The sequence below is a fragment of the Simochromis diagramma genome, unplaced genomic scaffold (assembly GCF_900408965.1).
Source record: "Simochromis diagramma unplaced genomic scaffold, fSimDia1.1 OVJJ01000361.1, whole genome shotgun sequence".
Classification (NCBI taxonomy): domain Eukaryota; kingdom Metazoa; phylum Chordata; class Actinopteri; order Cichliformes; family Cichlidae; genus Simochromis; species Simochromis diagramma.
Genome location: NW_024386860.1, coordinates 728,723 through 749,926, shown reverse-complemented (window position 1 = coordinate 749,926; position 21,204 = coordinate 728,723). Strand labels below are relative to the sequence as shown.

General features: G+C 43.3%; 1 protein-coding gene across 3 annotated transcripts in view; it reads right to left on the bottom strand.

Moving 5' to 3' along the window:
* Positions 1-882: 882 nt before the first annotated feature.
* Positions 883-21,204, bottom strand: part of nphs1 (NPHS1 adhesion molecule, nephrin) — a 38,848-nt gene continuing 18,526 nt past the window's right edge. For 2 of the 3 annotated variants that reach the window (XM_040029504.1, XM_040029501.1), the window contains exons 7-29: positions 20,903-21,024; positions 20,527-20,698; positions 19,126-19,283; positions 17,992-18,133; positions 13,128-13,252; positions 12,858-13,026; positions 12,547-12,676; positions 12,184-12,356; positions 11,325-11,465; positions 10,637-10,777; positions 8,862-8,983; positions 8,133-8,292; positions 7,867-8,023; positions 7,438-7,589; positions 4,771-4,882; positions 4,494-4,675; positions 4,336-4,386; positions 3,960-4,082; positions 3,389-3,440; positions 2,884-3,016; positions 2,000-2,079; positions 1,683-1,840; positions 885-1,559 (exon numbers count right to left, since the gene is read on the bottom strand). In XM_040029504.1, the coding sequence (XP_039885438.1) occupies positions 2,017-2,079; positions 2,884-3,016; positions 3,389-3,440; positions 3,960-4,082; positions 4,336-4,386; positions 4,494-4,675; positions 4,771-4,882; positions 7,438-7,589; positions 7,867-8,023; positions 8,133-8,292; positions 8,862-8,983; positions 10,637-10,777; positions 11,325-11,465; positions 12,184-12,356; positions 12,547-12,676; positions 12,858-13,026; positions 13,128-13,252; positions 17,992-18,133; positions 19,126-19,283; positions 20,527-20,698; positions 20,903-21,024 (2,780 nt within the window). In that variant the 3' untranslated portion in view covers positions 885-1,559; positions 1,683-1,840; positions 2,000-2,016. Of the gene's footprint in view, positions 1,560-1,682; positions 1,841-1,999; positions 2,080-2,883; positions 3,017-3,388; positions 3,441-3,959; positions 4,083-4,335; positions 4,387-4,493; positions 4,676-4,770; positions 4,883-7,437; positions 7,590-7,866; positions 8,024-8,132; positions 8,293-8,861; positions 8,984-10,636; positions 10,778-11,324; positions 11,466-12,183; positions 12,357-12,546; positions 12,677-12,857; positions 13,027-13,127; positions 13,253-17,991; positions 18,134-19,125; positions 19,284-20,526; positions 20,699-20,902; positions 21,025-21,204 lie in introns of all 3 variants that reach the window. The other variant, XM_040029503.1, reaches the window with a different exon arrangement.

Sequence of the window (21,204 nt, the reverse complement as noted above, 5' to 3'; positions counted from 1 at the left end):
TGTCAGGTGCCAATTACCAAATATTAGCTTCCTTACAGGCTAAACTAAAACAGTGAAGTAAACACTGCATCTGCTGAACATTAGCATCTACACTGTCTCCACTCTGATAAAAGAGATAAAGAAAGCTGATGTAAGAATTTAGCTAAAAGCACTGCTATGCTTTACAATGGAAGGACAGTCTCACAGAGAGACTTGCATTTTTGCAGAGGTTTGTTTTTTTTCTTCTAAATTGCCTTTACAATCAGATCTCACACATTTGATCAGAATTCATTGTCAACATCATTATTGTTTTGCTTTTTGTTTTGTTTTTAAATGTCTGGTGTAATGCCATTTGGGTTTTGAAAAAGATCTACAAAGATTAAAACTATTGCATGGGCTGTGGAGTGAAAGCCTTCGGCGAACTGCTTTTCTCTGAACTAGAGAAGAATTTTGGAGCAGTGGCCACAGCAGCGGCTTAGCTTAACCCTGTCTTCTGCTCTCTCTATCGCTCCCTGACTGCCCACTCGCCGCGACTCTGCAAGACAAATTCCCTGCATGGTTTCTCCTCCTCTCGCTCTCTCTGATGCTGTGAGCCGAACTTCAATCCCAGAGAAAACAGGATTAGAGCCTGGCCCTAGATATGGCTTTACCTCCCGAAGACATAACTGTGCTAAATACCCCTCACTACAATCCCATTGTAGGGATTCCCACAGACTAACTGTGAGATCTCAAACTCTTTGTAGGAGACAAAGGAGGGATGGCACACTGTTCTCATCTGGATACATGTTGGAAAATGTCGATGTAGGATGGGTCAAAAGGATGATGTCTGCCAGGGTGGCACCGTCAGTCTGTGCTGCTTCTGCCCCAGCGCACAGCCGTGTCAGTCCATTTTTATGTCTCACTGACTCATGTCTACCTGCAGGCCAAAGCGATGGATGGGGGGGAGGGGAGCGTGAGTAGTGACCGGCACTTGGCTCCAAGAAGCAGGGCAAAGGTGAAAGGGGCAAGAGAGGAAGAGGAGAATAGACTATGATTTCAGGGAAGGAAGAAAACAAGCTCAAAAAGGAGATGAAGAATTTTATTAATAGAAAAAGCTTGTACAATAGCATCGGTTTGACATCCTTGATTGCATGTGGGTCTTGAGGCTCTTGTACTTTCCCCCCCTCAACCTATTCATTCCCTTTCTTCCAGCTTCCTTTAAGCTTGTTCAGCTTTTTGTAACAGTCAGTACATTAGGTCAAACCAGTCTTTTGAGGAAAATTTCAAATGATCAGAATATACAAAAAAAAAGTCAAAACACTTGAAAATTGAAATTTTGCATTATGTCACATCTCAGTTTTTGCCTTTTCATTCAAGGTGATTGATGAGATACAATTCAAAGAGAATGGTGATAACAGAAAAACACACAGTGGTGAATATCTATTTTACAATACTCTATTGAATGGATACGGTCGACTCACAAGCCGTACCATATAGAATTTGTTCGACTACTAAACTAACTCTCCTCGTAGCTCAAAGGGAAGATCAGAATCTCTCTGCGGTTGGTGAACAGCCATGAACTGCCTCGTTCTCTCAGCACCCTGCAGAGACACGTTAGATGTATGTTAGGTGACACGTGTATTGTGTGTTTTACGGTTTTATCGCAAGTAAATAATGTTCAAATCAAAGATATTTTATAACAGGGTGTGTGTTTATTTACACACCCGAGGGCGGGTTGGCAATCTCCATTTGTTCCTTTGTTGACTCAGTTTGTGTTCAAACACAACTGGAGGGGGAGGACGAGAGGGAGCCGCTGTGTCCTGGTACATACCCACATCCCTCACATCTTCATACAAATGGTCGACGGGGCGACGGATGACATCTTGTAGAGCACATAGAACGCATGGCGAAAACACAGTCGGGAAATACTGTAAATGTGCTGCATTAGAACAAGGTCAGATATAGACTCTAAATGTAGCATGATATTTAGGCTGTGAGGTGTTTACTGGCCTGACTGCTCTGAGCCACGTTTGTGTCTTACCAAGTCCACGTGTTTCCTCAGGGGGGGGGGCTGAGATGTGGCGTGTAGACACCGGTGGGATAATAATAATGGGAACATTCCTGCAGAATATGAGACAGAAGCGATAGCATCAGCTCATCAGCCATGACCTTCGATAACTTCCCTTTAATAGCAATTCCAGATGTTTCTCATCAATGGAGGGATGGAGGCTACCGTGAATTTTTTAAAGAAATGATTCAACCTATTTCTGTCGCCACTCTTGTCTAGAAATAACCTCGCAACACATTTTGAAGATTCCCATCATGGATTCCTGCCTGTTTAGGAAAACATGGGAAGTGAAGACAAAGGGTATGTAATCCCTGTTATCAAAGTCATTGGCATCCCCACACTAACAGAGACAGTTTTTTATCTTAAAAATGTTGCAAACAGGCTGAAAATCTGGCCCAATCACACCAAACCTTCTATTCAAAACTAGTTATCATTATATGTTAAATATGTTTATAGGCAAATCAGTGTAAGGTGTTTGCAGATCCATCCTGTTCTGACAGCAGTGTTATGTTTTCTTTTTACTACACTAAACTGTTTTCTCCAAGGTTCAAATCCCCGTTGGCCTTTTTAAAGTACAAAATGATCATTTCTCCAAGATCGATATGTATTTTGAATGCTAATTGTGATGTATCGATCTCTGTTCCATCTCTCTGCACTGCTAAAGGTTTCATTAGCTTATCTATCAATTTCCCATGTTATGGCTGAATTCTCCGCTTCCTCTCCTGCCAGTATTCCTCACCCTGTGCATAACCTCTTTCCTTCCTTCATCTGTTTACGCAACCTTTTTTGTGTCTTCGCATATTTTTTCAATTGCCCTTTTCACTTTCTGCTCTTTGCCTCCTCTCTCGGGTTCCCACCTCCGCATAGCTCTCGTACACGTTGCTGTCCGCTTCTGATCCAGAGTCAACGAGCAGCGTGCGCTGGGCTGCCGCGTTGATCATCTCTCTGCTCTCGTACTTGTTGGAGTTTCCCGCAGTTGATTGACTTGACCTGCACGGTGGAATCACACTTTGTCATCTGCCAGCCCACGATTTATTTCCCCGCAACTTGTAGTAATTAGTCCCCAGTGTGAATTCAGAGTTACAAAGCATTCACCACGCACAGCAGCTTGTTTCCTGCATACATTAACTTCTTAATAACAATACATTATGTGGCATGTGTATCCATTTGTTGCAGGGTTGCGGTGCGGGTTTATTGACACTAATATAAACGGGATATTGAGAGACTTGTTGTTTTTGCCTGCCTGGCTGTTTTCTGGGGAGTTTTTTTGTCCACGGATGAGCGGGTGGATGAGGGCTCAGACTTACTTGAGTGGATTTGGTTGGTATTTTTATTACTTCTTATGACAGGGCCTGAACTTACCCCTCATCTTCTTTCTTCTTTCCATCCAACACACTGTCCCTGCTGCCCGCTGCTGGGGATACAAAAGAGAAGCCAAGATAATCAGAGAAATGTAAAAGACGAAAGTGACAGTGAATGAATGACGAGTAGGCTGTAAAGAAAAAAGAAAAAGAAAAAAAATCTATGTGAAAACCAAAAGGCAGGTGAGGAAAAAAATTCTTGAAGGAGAGACCTTGACAGTTAGAGTGAAGAAGAAATGGGAAGAGACAATAAAAGCGATAGAGGACGGACATAAAGATAGCAAATGAAATAACAGATATATATGAAACACAGGGGTGACAGCTTTGAAGGATTAATGTGGCGGGGAGGGTGGAGGCCTATGTAGTGAGGAAGAGGAGAAGAGACAGGGTCGACAAATAGGGAAAAAAAGGCACATAAAGAGATGAGGCGAGAGCGAGAGGCTAAGCTGACAGTTGTATCGTGGCTCAGTGATATTGCTGTGGAGGTATGTGAGGAATCAGAACAACGCGATGACAGAGCGCCGTGGAAGAAACACTTTAACATCCACTGATGGGAATATAATTATGTTTACCTGTCTGACCTTGCCTCTTTTTCCACCTTAGTCCAAAGAAACAACCAATCAAATTAAACACCAGCAGGCCTCCTAATACTGCTGTCAACACCACAGTCAAATAGACTGGCAGTCCACTTCCACCTAGTTTGCAAAACATTAGAAATATTATCTCTGTGCAGAGGAAGTAATATGGAAATTTGCAAAGATAAAAACTGACTGAGACAGGCCCGACCACTCACTCAATTGTCTTTATTGATTAAAAACTAGCAGAGGGGAAAAAGTATGGGTGGGTGCCATGACAACCACACTTTTACAGCAAACATTAAAAGCATTGGAGGTGCATATATTAACATGATTTAGCCAAATGAAGGTAGCTGCTGTGTAAAAGACTTACCCTGTGAGGCTGGGTCTATATCTGATGGGTCCTCATCTGAATCTGGCCTCTCTACAGACAAAATAAAATAGGACCGCAAATGCACATTTGTTAATTAGATCTCAGACTATCAGGTGATTGTGCTGTTCAACCCTAAAGTGGGGTTACTCCAAACTGACCCTTAGTGGTGATGGTCAGTACTGCATTGTTGTCAGCATATTCGCTCTCTCCTATTGCATTAAGGGCATTGACAGAGAAGTTGTAAGTGGTGACAGGCTGCAGACCAGTAACAGTAAAGGTTGTCTCACTGGGAGGGAAGACATCCACATACAGGAAACTGACAGACTGATCCCAACAGTACCTGTCAACCAAAACAGTTGGTCAAGTACAATTCTTTGAGACTCCGAAAAAAAACCCCGCCCTTGTTCATCTGACATCGTTTCTTGGCTCTTTCACCTGATGCGGAATCTCTGTTGCAAACCACCATTGAAGCCGGGTATCCATTCAAGAGTGACAGAGTCATGGCCAACACTGACTTGGCGAAACGATGAAGGGGGATCTGGGTGATCTGAGGGTAAAAGAAAAAGCAGAAAAATGAAAAAAGAAGAAAATCAAAGAAAGAAGGAAGAAGAAGCAAGCGTGCGCTCAATTTCTGTGAGAGAGCTGAACACCGTCACTCAACAGGGGGCTGTTTGAAAAGGCTTTAGGTGCTAAGAAACTGAGATGTGTGCCATTATATAGTCAAGTGATTCCATTCGCAGGCATGAAGAGCTACTGTGGATTAGACTGGTGCCGCCTTCTTTTTAATGGAGCTGTTAAAAACAGACAAAATGATAAACATGAGTTCAGAGCTGATGTTTTGTTTTTTTTTCAATTTTATTTCATTTCCATTATTTATTTATTTTTTTGACAAAAGGAAAATAGAAAGAAAAATCACTTAGGGGTACTTTCTCCATTTGTCATACAGCTGTGTTAGGAACAAAATCATTTTGTCTGATATACTGCACCCATACTGTGTATAACTGTTTACCTCAGAACAAAATGCTCGCTTTATTTTTTTGCAGTTTAATTTCATGCTGTGCCCTCATGACACATCACTCCAGGTATATTAGTCTGGAATGTTTAATCAAGAAAACTGGAAACAACCAATGACGGTAAATAGACCAGAAGAGAGATGATCATTGTGGTTAAAATTTGTCGGAAAGCTTTAAAAGCTTGTTTATTTTTTTCCAACAGTTTATTCTTTGTCAAAGTTTAGCGAAAAGGCTTAAAAAACCCTCATATTTCCCGACAGCAGCAGTTTTGCATCACTCCTCATTTGCTCTTGCTTGCCCTTTGTTGTATAAGCGATGAGTAAACATGGGATTTAGCTTTAGCTGGTCTTTCTCAGCATAAACTAGCTGATTTGTCCATTTTATCCAAAAATGTTCTGCAGTGAAGGATGAAGCCTCTTGATTATTATCAGTATTGTGAACAAAGGTCAGTGTAAGCAATCCAGGTCTTCAGTCTGACACAGGGCATAACTTCAGTCAGGGTAGTAAAGCAAAAGTGGATTATTTGGCATTTGGAGCGTAGAAAAAAGAAAAAAAAAGGAGGTTGGTTTTTTGGGGGGCAGAGGGAGAGATAGTGGAGGGGAAAAGGAGGAGAGATAGTAGCGTAGCAACATAAGAAGGATGCTCTGCTCGTCTATGGCTCCGGGCTTCAGCCCAGTTTTGCAAAGTAAATAATTCCCGCTATCAGCTTTGCTCATAAGATTCCAGGGCAGAGAGGTCAGCCTTATTTGGATCTCGTCTCCTTCAAATCCAAAAAGCACCATGCTACAAGAGGAAAAAAGCTCTCCTCCTCTCAGGCTCTACAATGATAAGGAAGCATATAAAATGTATTATCACTGCGTCAGATAAATTATGAATATTCACAGCTGTAAAAAAAAAAAAAAAAGAAAGAAAAGAAAGTGACTGGGGAAAAAACAATATTGGATTGTATTTTATGGTATTTATAGTAAACATTAAATGTGTCCAACCGTGGCTGTAGGCTTTTGCTCAAAGCTGGACTGTGTTGATAATAGTGGTAGTGCACAGATACACTGGTAGCTTGAAGGTAGAAACCTCTAAGCATGCTGGCAGACTCAAGCATATCACTGCAGCATTATCTGAGGAAGAAGTAAAGTAGTGCTATGGGCTAAATGATAAGGTAGAGATAAAGCAGTGGAATAAGTTTACTTAAAGTGCTGCTTCTCAGGAGCAACAACTCTCTTCACTTTACAGAAGTCTAGAGGTCTAGTGCCTCCCCCAGACTATTGTAATTTTGCTGAAAACGGTTGATAGACTTTGGACAAAGCAGCACTCAGACTCAGTCATTGTGATACGCTGCCAAATTAGAAATAAAGGAAAAAAATAGCCCTCCACTACCAAGTATAATGAATAATCATGAATAATGATTATTCATGATAATAACAATAAACCATGAATAATCCCTACATGTTGAGCCATAACCACTGAGTTTGATCATTTACCATCAGCTGCTCTAAGTCAGATCTGAAGGGACCACAATCACCAAGAACACCATTGGTAACACACTTATTATGCTTATTACGACCCAAAGAACAGCATCCCTACAGTCAACCACAGAGGTTGAAACCTTTGCTTTAGTGCTGTTTTTCCCTAAGGATCCAGGATGACTTCATCGTATTGAGGTTCCTGTGGACTGAAGATGGAAAGAAAATGTGTGGAGGGAACTGAAACTTTGAGTTGCCAAGCAGCAGCCAAGAAACCTAAAGGACTTAAAGATTTTCTGTAAAGAAGACCGGCCCCAAATCCCTCCTGAGGTGTGTTCAAACCTGGTGATCATCTACAAGTAACATATCATTGCAATGCTTGGCAGTAAGGGTTTCTCCACCAAGTACCTAGCCATGTTTTGCTCGGGGATCAAATACGTATCTCAGTGGCATACAAATCAATTTCTAACTTTTTATGTAATGTATGTTTTTTTTCTAGATTTCTCTCCATTAAAATCAAAATACAATAAAAATTACATACTGTTAATTTCTTTGAAAGATTCAGTCTTATAACTCTCTACAGAGATAGGCTTACACACACACATGAAACAAAAATAGCGATTCAGTACTTGTGCTGATGAGCTGGATGTCTAGCTCGTCTTCCCCAAGCGAGTTGCGTGCAGTGCAGCTAAAGACAGCGTAGTCCAAAACTGCGCTCACGTTTACCACTCGAACTGTGCTGGTGTGAAAGGAGCCTTCCCTCATTATCATCTCCTCATACCTGTAGCATGAACGTACGCACACAAACACAACCAGAGAAACACAATAGAGAAAGACAAATCCTTAGCATACAGACACACATTTTGCATTTTAATGTTACTCAGCTTGACACAAAAAAGTGTTGAACAGGTAAAAAATATCAAAAGCAGTAAATCTGGATTTAGCAACGACATATTAAGAAATTGCAAATTAGTGTAGAATATAATATTTGACTTGAAGTTATTTTTATTTACAAATTTAGCACAAGCATAAACAATTAACATATTCAATTCTCCAACCTGGGATTTTCAAAATCCATGAGTACACCACTTTTTTCCCAAGAGAAGTCGACACGAGGAACGCCCTCTGCCTGGCACACAATTTCAGCTGTGCTAGTGCCATCCCCTCTGCTTGCTACCTTTCTCCATTGGGGACCTTTACGAAGCTCTGGTTTAACTATATATGACAAGATGGGCATAGAAGATTATTCTTGCAGATACCACACAGCGAGGAAATGGAAATGTTTTATCGCCTTCTCACAGTGAAGACCGAATACAAAACTCACATTGCACAACCAACCGTATATGTGCACTGGCAGGGGGTTCTATGCCATTATTGGCTAGGCACTCGTAACTACCAGCGTGAGCCCGAGTCACATTATAGATGGTCAGAAGGCCTGATTCGTCTTCCTGGGTTTCCTCGCCCATCTCCACCTCCTCCTCTCCCTGTCAAAGATAGAGTGAGGCAGGATAAGAAGACGACAGCCGCTATCCCTCAGCACACATCTGCCTCCCCTACCTGTCTAGATGGATGAGAGCTAGACAGGTAGATTGTGAGGAAGAGCTGAGCCGGAAACCATCAGGGCCTGGGGTCTGGATGGGAAGGGCACTCAATGGAACAAGCTCTGAGAACAGAGAAGAATAATGCCAAAGGCTAGAGAGCCACAGGAAAAGAGAGAAGGAGGGGCCATGCAGGTTGAAAGTGACACGCACACACGACTGCCAGGGGGTGGGTTAAGACTGGTCGGCATCGGTAGATACAGCGACCACGCCACATTGACGAATGTGCCCTTTAGTCACGCAGCAGTAATGAAAGCTATTTTTCTGGATTTGGGCTGAGCGTGGAGCAGGAAGAGGTGGGGTGGAAGGATAGTTAGAGCCAGTGAAATATGGTGCATCTGGCCATTTGCAAAGGCCAGTAAAAAATGGCAAGAAAGGAAGCCAGATAAAAGGAAGGTCATTTAGGGGATGACTGCTTCTGTGTACGTTTTTTTTTTTATATATGTGGCTCTCACCAGCCATTTCCAAGAGAACATGCCAGCTATAATCGGGTTCGCATCTGCCACACATATCAGATCTGCTGTTTCCCCCAGGTTCACGAACACCGGCTCTTTCTCTGCTCTGACACTTGGAGCATCTGAGGGTAAGAAAAAAGGAATAAGGTTACGGCAGGAGCGATGTCAACCAGGGACAAATCATTTGGCAAACCATTAAACAGGCTTGCTGCATTGCTGTAATTACTCTTACACCAGTTTGCCTTTGCAAATATTCATAAACCCATTATAATTGGCCACTGTGCTTTGGATACAATGTCATTAACTTCTTTAGGTGATAACCAAGACCAAGAATTGAAAACACAGGGGTCGCAGAGGAGACCAAGCAAAGTCTCAACTCCAGTACTTAACTATCAGGCTTGAGTTCATTCTCTGTATGGTCATTAGTCAAAAAATAAAACAAGAGAAAAGCATCAGAAAGGAAAAAAAAAAATCCAAAAATACTAATGAAGCACACTTACTTAAAACAAGCTCTGTCAACAAGGCAGAAACAGGTAAAGGTCATACACACAAAACAACAATAAAAACTCATTGGAAAGCTGACAGTGAGACAATAAAGAGCATAAAGGCAGTCTGGCTAACATATAAATAGGGAAGTGATTAGCTAAAGGAAAAAGGGGACACAACAAAAATAAAAATAAATCAAATATGGACATGAGTTAAGCAAATGGAATAACTAAATAAGTAAAACAAGAAAGAGAAAGGAAGAAACACAGTAAGAGCATCTGTTCTTCTTATAGATGTGTCTGTAACAGACATCTGGTCATGTGACCTATGAAGGTGTGATAGTGATGAAACAAACAAGAGGAGTAGGGTAACCTGGTGACCCTCCAGTTTGCCATTTTTATACATATACAATATATCTTCATTCTACATATACGCTATATCTTCTTCCTCACTGCAAGACTCCACCTCTTTTCTTTGTTCGCCTCTGCCTCACAAGCTTTTCATACATCCCATGGGTGCCGTGTTCTTGCAACAATAAAGCCATTAGTGCCTACTTGTCTAAACCTATGTTCACTCTCGAGGAACAGTGATGGGAAAAGCTAGCAAGACACAGACCTCTGGGTTTGTGGAATCCACCCATGTTGGTCTCCTAACCAAGAACGACACCAATAAGTGGCTTACACCGCCACACATAAAAGCTACCACAATTTTCCATACATAATGAATATCTACAACTGTCAAGCCCAGTCAGATCAAGATGGCAGAATCCATTAGGCATGTACCATGGGCTTTAGTGAATCAGGCAGACCTACATTTTCCACATTCCTATTATTAAATCATCAGTATCGGGGCAGAGGGCCTAGAGCTTGAGGCTGGGCCTGGGGCAGCAGTGGAGGTGGATGGCCTTGCATGGAGGTCTAATGAATGAGGTACGTTTGGCGGGGAGGAACTAGAAGTCAGAGTTGTTGTCAGCATGTGTGGATGCACACTGTCAAGTTCAAAAGCAGTCATACTGTTCCGATTCAAATTCAATTTACAAAACAGGCAAGAGAAATTCTGCTCGTTCTCTATTTAAAGAAGGAAACCTATTCAATAAAGAGTTACCATCTCAATCATTATTTAAAAATCTCCTTTGCCATTGTAGTTGGCTTCTTGGGGCACTTTCATTAACTTCTATAAAATGTTTGCTCCCTTTCAAAAGGTATAGGAACAACAGAACAACATCAGAAAGTGTGTGCAAATCTAAAGATTCACACGAGCTCGTCCATTTCCTGTGTGCAGGGTCTTACACTGAACGTCCAGCGTGATGGAGATTTCGTTTGCGCCTTCATCATTTTCACACTTGACGGCGTAAACTCCGGCATCGTTCCTTGACACATTCCTGATCTCCAGTGAGTGGTCATCTAACCAGTGATAGCGGTAATCTTCCTCTACCAAAACACACACAGACACACGCACACACAGACGTAAAAAGCAATGGTAAATTAAGTATTCATTACATGCTCATCAACTGAATGTCCTCTGGCCACTGGTCTCTAAGTGACGTCTAATTCTGCATTATTGATTGGCCTGGCCGGATTCTCACATCAAGCCAACAATAGACTGTGAGAGAGAGACACCTTCTTTTCCACAGCGCTTAAAATGTAATAGGTGGATTTCTGCATTTAAAATAGTCATTTTATAGTGCTGTTGTATAATGGAGCTAACAGAAAAAGAGAGTGGGTGCAGCAGGGCCCTGGTGACACTGGCCAGGAGGAAAAGCCAGGTTTAGAACTGTTGTGTTGTATTCAGGGAGACAGCAATCCTCATTTAGACTGCATACATTAGAGCAGTAATGAGAATCACATTTGGCAGGGTCCCATGCTGGCTAACCTGCCATGTTTTATTCAGACCCTGAATGGCAGAGCTGAGTGCTTACTTGCTGGCTCAGCTCAACTAGGACCTGGTTTATAGAGCCATCACACAACCCTAGATCACCTTTGACCAGCTTCTCCCTGCGGTGCAGCCAAATGCAGGAGACCTCCTCTGGGTTAGCTGAGACCAGCAGTGGGATGACTGCCATGTCATCCTCAAGCACCTGCACCTCTGTTGGTTGGTCTGGGCTGAATTCTGGTGGGTCTGACAGACAAGCAGCACAAAAAAATAAAATAAAATAAAATAAAATAAAATACAGCTACAGTGAATTGGATTCATACTAAGCAAATAGATCAGTGGCAAGGATATAAAGTCAGTGCCACAGAACCACCAAGAGTGAGCACAAAGACACACAAAACATGTTGGACGTGAAAGCACGAAGAGACACTAATGAGAGTCAAACAAGTAGAAAGTCGACATCCCACCAATAATTCCAGATCTTACTAACTTCACACACTTAGAGGACGGGGGAGTAAGGCAGCACAGGAGGAAGAGGGACAGGCATTAAAACAACGAGTGACAGTACTGTTGTCCAACGGCAGCTCTGCACAAACACACAGTGACATTCCTTCATGCTCATACATAGCACCAAGCTTTGAAACAGTGGCTGGCTGCTGCCTGTGAAATGGCATCAAAGACAAGCATGGCCATGCAGCAAAGCAAATGCACAATTAGGACACATTGCCACAGAGCTCAACAGACCCACAACTTACAACAAAGGTTTCCGGTAAACAAAAAAAATTATATTGAACACACATTCTGCAAAGTCACATCAGCAAACTACTTTTTGATCCACGTCATTAATGATCATCATTGTGCATCATTTAAGAATGATGCAACCCAAACCTCTCAGTCAATGACAGGAAAGAATGAGAAAAAAAAAGAGAGAGAGACGTGAGCAAACAATTCACCTTCTACTTACAAAGCACATTGAGCTTATAGTACGTGTTGGTCCCCTCTGCCAAAACATGGCTGTAGGCCTGGCAGATGACCTTCTGGTTGTGATGCTGTGAAGTCAGATTCAGAGACAGAGAACTGTGCACTGAAATGCCACCAAACTCAGCATCCCTGGGTTCCTCCTCGACTCCCTGCAACCTACGACACAATTGCCAACCAGTAAATCCAATTAATAAAGGACTTCAAGTGCACCAAACAGTTATCATTTCTCCTCATTTAATAGGATAAACATCAATCATTCAGACTCATTCTGACAGTGAATTGGGGATGTGATTTTACATAAGAGCTTTTTCTGTTATGTCCCCTTTAGCCTACTGACTAGGCAAACCTTAATGGGCCCAAGATCCAGGAGATGTTTGCCATCGGACTGCTGCTTCCAGCCTGGCACTCCAGGATTAGCGCCTCACCCTGACGAAGTACCTCTTGTTGGGCTGTGATCTTCATACTTACTGGTGTAACTGGAGAACCACAGAGTAAACACGAAAATTCAATTTTGACTCATTGATTATTTCAAGATGAAGGATATAAAATGCAGCAAATCAAATCTGCTGTGAAATTCATTTATCTGATATAATGCTTTTCTCTCAGCTAAGTTAGACTGGGAGAAAGTTCAAGTCTTAAAGCTCCAGTCTTACTCACAGTGAACCCTGAGCTTGGTGTATGCAGAGATGGTTTTCTTTGCTTTATTCGTGGCGTCACAGCGGTAGCTGGCCATGTTGTCACTTGCTGTCAGGACCACGACCAGTTCTCGAGCTACACCCATATCAAACGAGGTCTGCTGCAGTGCACCAGTCACTGCCGTTCCGTCCTAAATCACAAAGAAAGATTGTAGATCTCTGTGTTTAGGCTCGACAAACACCACGACACAAATATACAGTCAGGCATGCTCTTACGGCAGCGCATTCTCACCTTGAACCAAGCCAAAGTTGCTTTCGGATTTCCCCCAGTGGCGAAACAGACCATATGGACCGTGCTTCCAGAACGTAAGGGGACATCTTCAGGTGGAGCATTGATCCAGACTTTTTGAGGGGGGTCTGTTGATTGTAATTTTTTATGATCAGTTCCTTTGGGGTTTTTTTAAAAATATGTTAAGTAGACCTGTTTTTCATATTGTATTAAGGGACTGGTCTCTTTAAAAGAGCTGAAGTTGATATCAATTATACAAATATCAGTTCAAAAATTTCTGCAAAAGACTTTTCCTGGAACTGTGGGGGGGACAGGGTGGCAGTAAACCTCCTGAAATATCATTGGCCCCCACTGGTGCTTTTCTCCAAACTCTGTTATCTAATCAATTGGCAGAAATTGGCTGTTTGTTTTCCCCCTCCTGGGAAAAACAAACAGTTGTCCTCAAATCATTGCAAACACAATAATATAACATTAAATTATACAAGAAAATGCAATGAAAAGACTTTTGCTAATTATAGACACTCAAAAGATTGTGTCCCTCCTTCATTTCCCTCACTGTGGATTGGTCCACCGCCCATCCCTGAAAACCCCAGACACATTAGGCTTCCATATTAGGCTTCCATATTAGTGTCTGCAGAGCAATCTCTTTAAGTGTGTCAGTGGTGGCTGGCCTCCAGTAAGTAGGTACTTTGCAATGGTTAATTTAATACCAAGGATGTGTTGGCTGTTTTTTCAACTGAAAAATTAAAAAAAAAAAGACACATTTAATGTATAACTGTAACTACTCTACTTTTTCTTGGGTTTATTACCTTGTGCAGACTGTATATAAAAGATCCATGCTGTCACCCATTGTTCATGGAAGTCCTGTTTTAAAACCTTAGTTTGAGAATTTTGTCTCAAACTAGACATCACAAAGGAGAAACTGGGGACACGGCATGGTTGCAGCGTGTCAATCACAATGTAGCCCCACTCAAAAGCATATACTGCCTTATCCTATATTTTACTTATCTTATAAACAAAATGTCAATAAGACTTGGAATGAGAAATTGAGACCATAAATTTATTATAATAATGTTTTTACTGATATAATAGGTGAGCATCAGGATGTTCCATATAAGTTTATTTAACATCTGACTTCTTTTTGCAATTAAACCTGTAAACGATGTCAGTTTTTTCTATCTATAGGATCCATTGGCATATTGTTACCAATAATATACCAATAAGGTATGGCTTTGGAAGCTTACTTGCAATTTAAATATCTCTTTAAATATTTTGCTGTTTAGTTTGTTACATATGCTTGATGAGTATTTATGAAACTTCATTAAGTCAAGATGTGGATTTTCATATTAACCTCTAATATATCTTTATATGTTTATGATTAACTTACCCAGTGTAATTAGACCCTAATCACATTCTTGTTTTCTTGCTGCATGTAAAATGGGTGGTATGATTTATCTTATAATGAATTTTGTTGACTTGTATTATTTGGAAATGAAGGAATACTTAATTTATTTTTTTCAAAAATTAATTAACAACTACATATAAAATATTAAGAAGTAAGTATGTTTTTTTCAGGCTTGATAGCATTTTGGTCTTTGACACATCAATAGAAAAACATTAGGGATCCGCTTCTTTGAAAAAAAAAAAAAAAGACTCATCATATATTTGATTTTGGTTCTGTTAATGAGAGCTTCTTTCTCACATTTGTTAATAACCTGCATCTGTGTGTCCATTTGTATACTAACTAGGTCAGCTAAAGCAGCACAGACAAGAAAAAAACCCTTCTGATCATATTTTCAGTGCAACAAAACATCAAGTAAGCGGAGAGACACCACACGTAGTGCTCCGATTACCACGGGGACCACCGTTACCTTTACCCTCCACATCCTCTCGAGCTCTTCTCTGAGCCCTTGGTATTTCTCGAGCTTCTCGTGTTCCTTCTTCCTGATGTTGCTGTCATTCAGAACCGCTACATCGATCACTACGGCCGTCTTCTGATGTTTGTTTACCACCACTATGTCCGGTTGGTTAGCCACCACCATTTTGTCCGTCTGTATCTGGAAGTCCCACAGGATCTTAGCTTGGTCATTCTCCATCACCCTTGGGGGCGTCTCCCATTTTGACCGAGGGACTTCCAGGTTATACTCGGCACAGATGTTCCTGTACACTATGCCGGCCACTTGGTTATGGCGTTCCATGTATGCCCTGCCTGCTAGCATCTTACACCCTGCTGTTATGTGCTGGATTGTCTCTGGAGCATCTTTACACAGCCTGCACCTGGGGTCCTGCCTGGTGTGATAGACCCCAGCCTCTATGGATCTTGTGCTCAGTGCTTGTTCCTGTGCTGCCATGATTAGTGCTTCCGTGCTGTCTTTCAGTCCAGCTTTGTCCAGCCACTGGTAGGATTTCTGGATATCAGCCACCTCCTCTATCTGCCGGTGGTACATACCGTGCAGGGGCCTGTCCTTCCATGATGGTTCCTCGCCTTCCTCCACTTTCTTGGGTTTCTGCTGCCTAAGGTATTCATTGAGCACGCTGTCAGTTGGGGCCATCTTTGTGATGTATTCGTGGATGTTCCTTGTCTCATCCTGGACTGTGGCCTCACAGCCTCACCCCTGGACTTGGGGTGAAACGCTCCATGCATGGTAAGGAGCTTTCTTGTCTTGATGTCAGTGGCTTCTATCTCCTCCTTTGGCCAGCCTATTAGCCCAGCAGGGTACCTGATCACGGGCAGGGCGTAGGTGTTGATAGCCCGGATCTTGTTCTTACCGTTCAGCTGACTCCTCAGGACTTGCCTGACCCTCTGCAGGTACTTGGTGGTTGCAGCTTTCCTAGCGGCCTCTTCATGGTTCCCATTCGCCTGCGGGATCCCCAGGTACTTGTAACTGTCCTCTATGTCTGCAATGTTGCCTTCTGGTAGTTTGATCCCCTCCGTTCTGACTACCTTCCCTCTCTTTGTTACCATCCGACTACACTTCTCCAGCCCGAACGACATTCCGATGTCATTGCTGTATATCCTGGTGGTGTGGATCAGTGAATCGATGTCTCGTTCACTCTTGGCATACAGCTTGATGTCATCCGTGTACTGGAGGTGGCTGACAACTGCTCCATTCCGTAGTCGGTATCCGTAGCCAGTCTTGTCAATTATCTCACTGAGGGGGTTAAGGCCTATGCAGAACAGCAGTGGGGACAGAGCATCTCCTTGGTAGATCCCGCACTTGATGGTGACTTGTACTATGGGCTTGAGGTTGGCCTCCAGTGTTGTCCGCCACATCCCCATTGAGTTCCTGATGAAGGCTCTCATGGTCCTGTTGATCTTATATAGTTCTAGGCATTCCAGGATCCAGGTGTGGGGCATTGAGTCATAGGCCTTCTTGTAATCAATCCAGGCAGTGCACGGGTTGGTCAGTCTGGTCCTGCAGTCTCGGCTGACTGCTTGGTCTGCCAGTAGCAGGTGTTTTGCGCCTCTGGTATTCTTGCCCATCCCTTTCTGTGCCCCGCTTATGTATTGACCCATGTGCCTGTTCATCTTAGCCGCTATGATGCCTGACAGGCGCTTCCATGTGGTGCTGAAGCAGGTTATTGGTCGGTAGTTGGAGGGGACCGGTCTCTTCTGGGGGTCCTTGAGGATCAGGACTGTCCGGCCTTCGGTTAGCCATTCCGGGTGTCTCTTGTCAACTAGCAGCTGGTTCATTTGTGCTGCGAGGCGCTCGTGGAGCGCAGTCAGCTTCTTCAGCCAGTAGGCGTGAACCATGTCAGGACCTGGTGCTGTCCAACTCTTCATACTGGAGACCCTTTCTTGGATATCTGCCACTGTGATGGTTACTGGAGGTCGCTGTGGTCTGCCCTCAGATCCACTAGCCACTGAGCATTGCCGTTATGGGTTGCCGTTATGGGTTGCGTCCTTCTCCCGTATGCTCTTCCAGTATTGTTCTGCCTCCAGCCTTGGTGGTGCTGTTCTCATATTGTTCCCCTGCCACTGAAAGTACACCTTGGCTGGTTTATTCTCTTGCCTTCTATCTCTCTGGTGTACCTCCTCAAGTGGCTGGCCAAGGCTGTGAGTCATTGCTTGGCAGTTTCCAAAGCCTCAGGTTTGGACAGCTTCCTGTACTTCTTAGGCACCTTCCTCATCGCGCCTTTCTGCAACTCCGATAGTTGGCTAACCTCCCTCTGTGCTACCTGGATCTTAGCCTCTAGCCTCCTTCTCCATGGAGGGTACTGCCCCCTGTGGCTGTTCAACTTGTAACCATCTCACTGATCACTGCTGCCGTATTGTAGATCAACTTGTTAGTGTCGGTAATCGTGGCTGTAGGTATCGTCCGTAGTGCTGCATTAACATCATCTAGCAGACCTTCTGAGGTCTTGGCCTGTCTTGGCCTTCTTGGCCTGTCGATACCTGTCAGCTGCCTCCGGAGTCCCACAGGCTAACCAAGCCCGATAGGACTCCTTCTTCAGCCTGGTGGCTCCCTTCACCTCTGGTGTCCACCATTTGGTTCGGGGATTACCACCACGGCAGGCACCAACCACCTTGCGGCTGCAATGGAGATGCTGAACATGGTCCATTCGGACTCAATGTCCCCAGTCTCCCTCGGAATGCTGTTGAAGCTCTGCCGGAGGTGTGCGTTGAAGATTTCGCAGACTGGGGCCTCTGCTAGATGTTCCCAGCACACCCTCACTACACGTTTAGGTGCACAATGCTATTGTGAAAATTGTTTTGTTTACTGGACTGTACAGTTTCATTAACCCTTCAGAACAATGCTGGAATCAAAGTTTTATTCTCCATGAAGTTTTCTTGTGGCAATTATGTACACTAATATCAAAGGAATTCAAGAAACCACGCTTACTTAGAAAACTTAAAGTCACTTACAGTAGACACTGAGTTCATCGCTCTGGGTTTTGGAGAAATGTGTTCCCTTGTTAAAAGCCTCACAGGTGAGCTTCATCCCGTGCTCCTCCCTGGAGACCCGGTGGGTCATGTTGGACATGATTGTCATCCCACCGTTGTCTCCCTGCAGACACAAAGAACACCTGACAGTTTTGGGGGACAGTCAGTCTTGGTCTGGCATCCTTACTTAGTTGTATGTGTGTGTGTGTGTGTGTGTGTGTGTGTGTGTGTGGGGGTGTGGGGTGGGTGTGGGGGGGGGGGTCTGTGAGAAAAACAACCCTTGCTGGTTTGTCTGGCGAATACAGATGGCAAATTAGCCACTGTAATAACTGATGTTGTGCATGGTCTGTGATAAATAAGTATATTCATCTGACTCTCCGGCTTTGCACACTGTTATAAATTGAGGCAAGTGTCATTTTGCACCTGCCTGATAGTGGTCATGCCTTTGCAGCACATCTGGTTATTAAAGCTATTATTGTGGTAATTACTGTAAAAGCCACAGTCAGAAAGACTAACAAAGACACTGGACAGGAGCGTCAGTCTTCATTCGCCTCACACTGTGTCGCATGCATTAAAGCTCGCATACGGCACACTGAGTGCCTTGTGTAAGATCAAATGAAAATGCTGCTACCAGATGAATAAAGAGCTTGTTTAATAATACTCATCTTCTGTGTCAGCTTTTATTCACTTTGATCTTATTAGCATACACAAAAGAGGAGAAGAGCAGCAGAATACTCTTTTTGGAATCGGATGATTCATTTGCAAAGCTGCAGCAGGCCTATTCAGAGACAGCTCATGGTCATACTGTTTTCTTTCATCTATAACGGTTCACATGAGGTCACATTGCATATTGAGGATTCTTTTAATGCAATAGGAGGCATTTTTATAGTTTTTTTGTTGATACCCTGAAGGCAAGCTTGACTGAAAGGAAATGTTTTTGTACATTAGCTTCCATGCCTTTTGCCTATCTATTCATAAAAAAAAAAAAATATATATATATATATATAAACATAACCTTTTTCAGTATTCTGTTTAAATCGACCAGGATGTTAACTAGTCATAGGACTGCGTAGATGAATTTCAGCGTTGTGCAAATTGCGTCCCGTGTAGTCCCACCTCCTCCATAGCAACAGAAGTGTTGTTGAGCTCCTTGTAGCCCAGCCACCAGCGGATGTCGACGGGGGGATTGCTGGAGGTGGTGTAGCAGCTGAGATTCAACTCTTGCCCCTCAATTGCTGTTAACGAACCCGACAGCGTCAGCTCAGCAGGCTCAACTGATGTACACGCACACATGAATGGGAAAACATACAAAGACAAGTCAGTGAAAATATCATCCCGTGAATAGTACATTCAACGGCTACATATTCTGATCACAGAGCCAGCGCAACTATTTTTGGATGTGAAACACAGAGCTGTATCAAGGGTGAGAGGGAAAAAAATCACTTTGAGTGGCAACTTGTTTTCTCTGGGGGTTTTCATTGTGGTTTCTAAAGTCTGCTTCGTTTCAACCAGAGGGGTAGACAGGGTACAATAGCTGCAGGCAAAGTGATGCAGTCGTATAAAGCCTTCCGGGGAATACAAAGCCTTGGGACCGAGCTGGCAGGCTTCTAGTAGGAGGGGTCATGCATGTAAATCTTTTGTGTTTTTATGTCTGTTCCACATGTGACACTGTGTGGAATGCATCTGCCTAATCCACACACACACACATCGACCGCTGAAATTCTTGCAGGTGCTGTATGGTGAAGGAGGCATATTCATATTTCACCAGTGAGTCTTGCTCCGTGCCCTCCAGCTTCTGCCAGCGCCTAGAGCATTGTCAGGCAGTCAGCGGTTCATTTTCACCATCTCTGAATGGATGACTGGGAGGCATGGCACCACAGCCTGCTGAGGGTTTTGGTAAATGGAGGAGCGCTGGTGCAATTTAAACCACATTTACATAGCACGAGCAAGCGGAAGGGCCGCTCCTAATCATATTTACATAAAATCGGCGCATCAATCAGACAGCATTTAAAGCTCTCCACATTGTGTGGCTCTGTAGTGAAAATCAGGCTATTGTTAGACTCAATGCATCAAGGCTGATAAATATTAATTTCGTATTTGTTCTATTGTTGCTGAAACAAACATTTTATATTCAGAGAGAAAAGTATAATCTCTTAACTATGGGCGTTACTGTTTCAAAGTGTCGCCGTTAGTGCCTCAGGACTGCGCGTTGAAGCAATTCAGCTAAATTTATGTAACAGCTACGAAAGAGCATACAGTGGTACTAATCTGGAGGCAATTGGAATTATGGGCTGCAGCCATAGAAACCATTAGTTTCATTAATGATATTAACTTTACAATATTTACTGGGACAGCAAAAAGATTGGGCTTGGAGGAAAGATGTATTATACTCCTCTGCAATGCGTCCATATTATTAATAACCTGCAATCACTCAGTCCTGTCTGGGCTTTGTTTTTTACCAGTGTGTGCATGTGTGTTCCAGCACTGCGCAGTGTATTAAAAGTTATTTTCACTCACAGAGAACTGTTATTTTGCGGCTGACAGAAAGAGGAGATCGGGACACCAGATTGGAGCTTTCACAGCACAGCTCTGCCTGGTTGTCAGCGGGGGTGATCTTCAGTTTGAGTATGCTGCTGGACTTCTGAGCAACAACGTCCTCCTCCCAAGTCATAGACAGAACTTCTCCGTTCTGACAGACGGATGAACACATGAAACTCAAAAAGGCAACAGAATGTTTGAGTAGTTGCAAGCTCCCATATGGCGCAGGCAGCGAAGAACAGAAGCTACAAAGAATGGGATACTTATGTTGCGAGTTTTTTAACAGGAATGGCTCATTTTGCCAGCGTGACAGTGTGTTACAAAGCTTCCTTAACAGATGGCGCAGGAGATTTACCTTGGTCCAGTGGAGAGTGGCAAGGGGGTTTCCACCATATGACACACACTCCAACACAAGCGTTCTCTCTGCTTTGACTTCGTTCCTCTCCAGACCCAGAATAACTGGAGGCTGAGGTGCGACTGTCAAGAAAGGGGGATGGGGGTGGGGGGTGACAAGAAGAAATGGCACAGAGGATGAGCACGAGAAAAAGAGGAAGAGGTGAGAGAAGAAAAGAGGTGTAGTAACTCAGAGAAACAGAACCATGGTGTGGCCAATAGGACAGTATTAAAAAAAAAAAAAAAAAGAAACTGCAGTGCGAT